This window comes from Temnothorax nylanderi, unplaced genomic scaffold (genome assembly GCF_030848795.1).
Source record: "Temnothorax nylanderi isolate EJ_2023f unplaced genomic scaffold, tnyl_v1.0 TNYL_tig0111_pilon, whole genome shotgun sequence".
NCBI classification, from domain to species: domain Eukaryota; kingdom Metazoa; phylum Arthropoda; class Insecta; order Hymenoptera; family Formicidae; genus Temnothorax; species Temnothorax nylanderi.
The window spans coordinates 1-4,832 of NW_027249173.1; the positions used below are offsets into that span (position 1 = coordinate 1).

Consider the following 4,832-nt stretch of genomic DNA (forward strand, 5'->3'; position numbering starts at 1 on the left):
AGAGAGAGAGAGAGAGAGAGAGAGAGAGAGAGAGAGAGAGAGAGAGAGAGAGAGAGAGAGAGAGAGAGAGAGAGATGAAAACGTCTCGAGCACGGATTATTGTTTGGCGGTCTTATGTAACGGCGGCACGTAATTTTGTAAACGGCACATTTCCGCTTACACAATTATGGAAGAATGTTCGCTATGAGTATTTGAATCTTGTATCCCTCCTCCCTCCCTCCCTCTCTATCTATCTATCTATTTATCTATAATTCATCTATCTATTTATCTCCCTCCTCTTTTTCTTTCTTTCAATCGAAGTATTTAATCATTCTATCATACATATAAATCTATTATATAATTATACATATACATCATATAACATACATTATACATAAATTTATTATATAATTCGAATCTTAACTGTGAAACCTACGTTAAGTAATAATTGTATTGTAATATTAAATTACAAAGTTTTTATTTATTTAATTAGCCGTAAATAATTAATATAAATCTATTAAATAATCTTAGATTATATTTTTACTCTCTTGTTGATTTCTTCTATTATAGGAAACGATGGAATATTATCACAATAGTTTTCACAACGTCTGAATATGTATGTACATGTATCGTTAAAAAATGTAAAATATATAAGTGCAAACTGAAGGTAGACCAATTGTTTACGACAGTTTACGTCATACGCGAGGGAACTAATTTTCATGATCATGAATAACGATCGGAGATCATCGTCGAATAAAGATGATACACGCTTTCCGCGTTTGTGCGCGCAAGGACGACGAGGCGATGCGCACTTACACCTTTCTCGGTGTGCGCGGATGGTGCTGGGTACATAATAAGATTTCAGCAGGCTCGTGGAGATTGTGAAACCAAAACCAATTCGTCATGCCTGTTGTAAGGCATATTTTTATCTCTCTTTCAATTGAAACCGTTTTGCGGTTGTTCGTGGACGGTTGTCGATTGGATCTCGACGCTGGCAGATGACCCGGAGAAACGATGATAGCCGGATCTGTCAAAAGCAGACCTTGCAAAATCTCTGCCACCGAATTTCGTCGCTACGGAATTTTCATGCCAGCGTGAATGTAACGCAATTCGTTAACGGAATGCGATGATATAGCGTCTGGCTGTGCGGAAATCGAGTTAAATCTGCCGTGCCGTAACCGAAACGTTTAAATACAGTATGTGGTCGTTTAAATAAATGGCCATTACGAGGATGACGGACTCCGCTGGCTGAATCCGCTGTTTAGAGATCGCGTCGGCAGGTTTTGCTGGCGGAATATGCGATGAATGCGGACGCGGTTGATGCCGCAACATTTTATCCGAATCTACTAGCATACTGTTAACATTTTGCTCACTGGGGGGGGGGGGGATCTCTACTTTCGAGTATCTCCCATAATGCGATTTCTACTTTCATAACGACGAAAATACGACAGGCAAGACGCATATATATCATCCTCTCGGGGAAGAAGCGTGATAAATAAATCGCGATAAATCGAGTGTGACCGACACCCGACACGGGGAACTGAAGGATTCAGTTTCGCAGGCCCAATTAGCGGAAAAATACAATAGAACAATGAAATGATTTATGACACGGGGTCGCGAGGAGTCAGATCCTGCCGCGGGATCATCCGCCCTACGTTACTGTTCCTATTTTCGTTCCTACGATCGTCAGTAACCGCGATCGTTATTAATTACTAATTACGGAAGTAATTCGCGTATGCGAATTATATCAATTACATTTATGCGCAACGTCGCGTCGATTGCGGACTGCGCGCAGCGCTGCGCTACAGCGCGGCGCGGCGCGGCGCAGCGTAGCGCGATCCAGCAGAGATCGAAGCAACATGCGCGGCGCGAGAGAAGGCGCTGACGCGGATTCGGAGGAACGGAACGCGATGGCGCAAGAGTGGGCCGCGGTAGTCAGGGGTAGGGACCGTACGTCAGCGTGTCGCTGCCTCGCTATCGTACGTAAAATCACGGACGAATCAAACATGGCGAATCCGTCGCTGTTTACGGTACGAGCATACGGTTACTAGTGCCGCGACGGCTGGTGCCAGTACGCGAGAGTGACTCTACGGTGTAGGTGCGTGATCGTGCCATCGCGTATTAACGGATCCGGGTACGAATCGCGGATATGGAGCTGCACAGGGCGGTTACGGCGACGAAGAAAGCGTCGGGCGGTGGCGGCGGTGGCGGTGCCGATGGAGTACGCGACGCGAAGGGCGTAGAGGCTGGGCCAACGCCTGCGACGTCATCGCCTCCGGTCGCCAAGCGAGTGCCGCGATCTGTCGGCGAGAGCGCGGAGCGGGGCGACGATTGCCCTGACGGAGGCAATGTAAGCCCCAGTCGATCAATAAGTGACGATAATATTTTTAAAATCCCTGGTTTATTCGCTGACAAGGTACTGTTCAAAGATGGACAATTTTGTAGAAGTTTGTATGATTTGTTAAAATTTAAACGACTGAAAATTAGATAGATTTCAATCGGATCAGTTGAATTTAAATACTTAGTTATATATAATATAATATTAAGTTTATCACTTATTATCATCCCGACGTTTCAAATATACTTATATTTACGTTTCGATAATATTCGACTTTTATCTAATAAATTTACTTTCATTGTGCCTAATTATCTATCGGAATGATAATTATATTAGAAAAGTTAGAAAAAATGTAGTCTATATGATGTTATTGCGTTATAAATATACATGCACACACACATAATTATAAAACATCATGAATTTAATGCTGCCTTGTCAGCTAATTATTTAGATATTTCTGTCGGTGATAAATTTTAATTTAGACAGTCGATAATGTTGATCCTCTTCAATTACCTTCGGGCCCCGGGGCCCCATGATAGCTACAAAAATCTACCCATGTGGTTGATGATCCTAATTAATTTCGGTGGTTTTTCTACGCTTGTAAAATAGATTATAAAATTATAAACGTATATAAAATTGCAATTATTATGCAAACGTATATCGAATTTACTTAACAGCATGTTTTTGTTATTTTGCAGGACCTACGGAAGGCCTTTTTAAGCACCTTAGGAAGATTGGAAAGCGGTAGCGGCAGCGGCGATCAGGACGGCGGTCAGCATGAGGACGGAACCGACATCGCGGCGAAGAAGAGAAAAACTCGACGTGGTAAACCCAAGAAGAAATTGAAGCCGTACTCGAAGCAGCTGTCTTATCCGCAGCAATTGCGGAGCAGGTGCATCGGCAGGATGATCGCCAAGACTAGCAGGCAACCACCGGCCTTATATAACACCACGCAATTTCTTATGGCCGATCACAGCGATCTGCCCGATCTCGAGCAGAAGTTATCGGAAGCCGCGTCACTGGAAGTACCTGCTATGTTTCAAAAGCCACCGGCGCCATCGCGCACTCGCGACTCCAGCTTCAGCGTAGATTCCGACGAGGATTATTTTTACTCGTCCCCGGAGGACGAGGAGGAATTTTTAACGAAGGAATTCTCAACCGCGTATGAAGCTGTTCATGAGGAGCGATTGAGCACGCTGACGAAGACGGAATTGATACAAGAATATAGGCACTTAGAGGCCAAGATGGATTCGTTGACGAAAAGATTACGTAACAAGGGCATTCATCAAATAGAGGAAAGGGATTCGGAGAATAAAAATGTGTCCACTACGGATTCCGAGATGGCGAAGAAATTGAAGCTGTGCCAACAGCGAATCGACGATCTGCTGCAGCAGAATGAGCAGCTGAGGCGCGAGAACGAGGTGTTGCGTACCGAGAAGAGATTGCGAGCGAGCAGCTCCGAATCTAGTGTCGACAGTGAAAGCGACAGCGACAGTTCTAGTAATAGCAACCAAAGTGGATGTAGTTGCTCTCTCTCGAGTCCAGTAACATCTCCTAAGCATACTTATAAACCTAGATTAGATAATAATGTAAGAACAGATAACAAAAGCGATAGCTGCGATACTAGCCAAAGTGGAAGTCCCAGAACATCTATAACACCTACTAATTTCTCTAACGGTCACATAATTCTGAATGAAACCGGTAGTTTACCTACGTAGATTTCAAAATTGCTTCTCGGTACGTATCAGTATGATATTGCGTTCGATATTATAAAAAGTTCTCACGGTAAGGCAGGCTGCATTCATTCGATATATCGATGCAACGTTTAAATAAAGCAGATTCTTCAGTCAATTTTGTTGGGATCGAACAACATTTGACCTTTCTTCTAATATCTGCTAAATCTTGTTAGACTATCGTTTAATATCCCGTTACTATTTGCTGGTCCATTCTTCTTTCCCTTAAGACTGTATATATCCTTACAGTCATGTGGATACATAATAAATGTATAACAATATAAATATAGGATTAATGTTCCATAGGAGAACTGCTCGCATCTGTTTGTGCTATTTTGTTATCTGCTTGGCAAAATATTTACCATACCTATCATGTATTTGCTTCTATCTCCTGTTTACTCTTCTAGTACCGTATACAATGGAATTTGTGTTTTTCAGCTTGATTTCTTTTTTCTCCTTTCGCGTACTGCCAGTTATAAGAGTTTGTTTTTATGTTTGCAAATAAACGGTCTACAGACCATCAACTAACGCAGACCTACCTGTATATATATATATATATGCATGGGTGAAGTGCGATTTTTTTAGACCCATCAGAAGTATTATGTATAAAATGTAATATTATCAAATGTGATGACCTATATTGTAGGAGGTTGAAAATCTTTGTACAATTGTATAGTTTTAGTCAGTAAGACGAAATGTTAGTTTATGGTCTGAAAATGTAAGATACGCAAAAAGTGTTTTTCGCATTCCCAATTTTTAATAAATTTTATGTTTTGCTCCGA

General features: G+C 42.0%; 1 protein-coding gene across 2 annotated transcripts; it reads left to right on the forward strand.

Annotated features, from left to right (window-relative positions):
• Window positions 1-1,905: 1,905 nt before the first annotated feature.
• Window positions 1,906-4,832, forward strand: LOC139776069 (uncharacterized). Of its 2 annotated transcripts, none has more exons than XM_071712525.1 (2): window positions 1,906-2,395; window positions 3,016-4,832. In XM_071712525.1, exons 1-2 carry the CDS (start codon window positions 2,129-2,131, stop codon window positions 4,033-4,035), a joined length of 1,287 nt encoding a protein of 428 aa, XP_071568626.1. In that variant the 5' UTR covers window positions 1,906-2,128; the 3' UTR covers window positions 4,036-4,832. The 2 variants fall into 2 exon arrangements, with proteins under 2 accessions (XP_071568626.1, XP_071568627.1); XM_071712526.1 differs by having other exon boundaries at window positions 1,907-2,329.

What these genes read in the sequence shown, in the direction of transcription:
- LOC139776069 (XM_071712525.1), top strand. Translation starts at nt 2,129, where the DNA reads ATGGAGCTGCACAGGGCGGTTACGGCGACGAAGAAAGCGTCGGGCGGT. An exon ending in CTGGTTTATTCGCTGACAAG is followed by an intron (nt 2,396 to 3,015) that starts GTACTGTTCAAA and finishes GTTATTTTGCAG; the next exon opens with GACCTACGGAAGGCCTTTTT.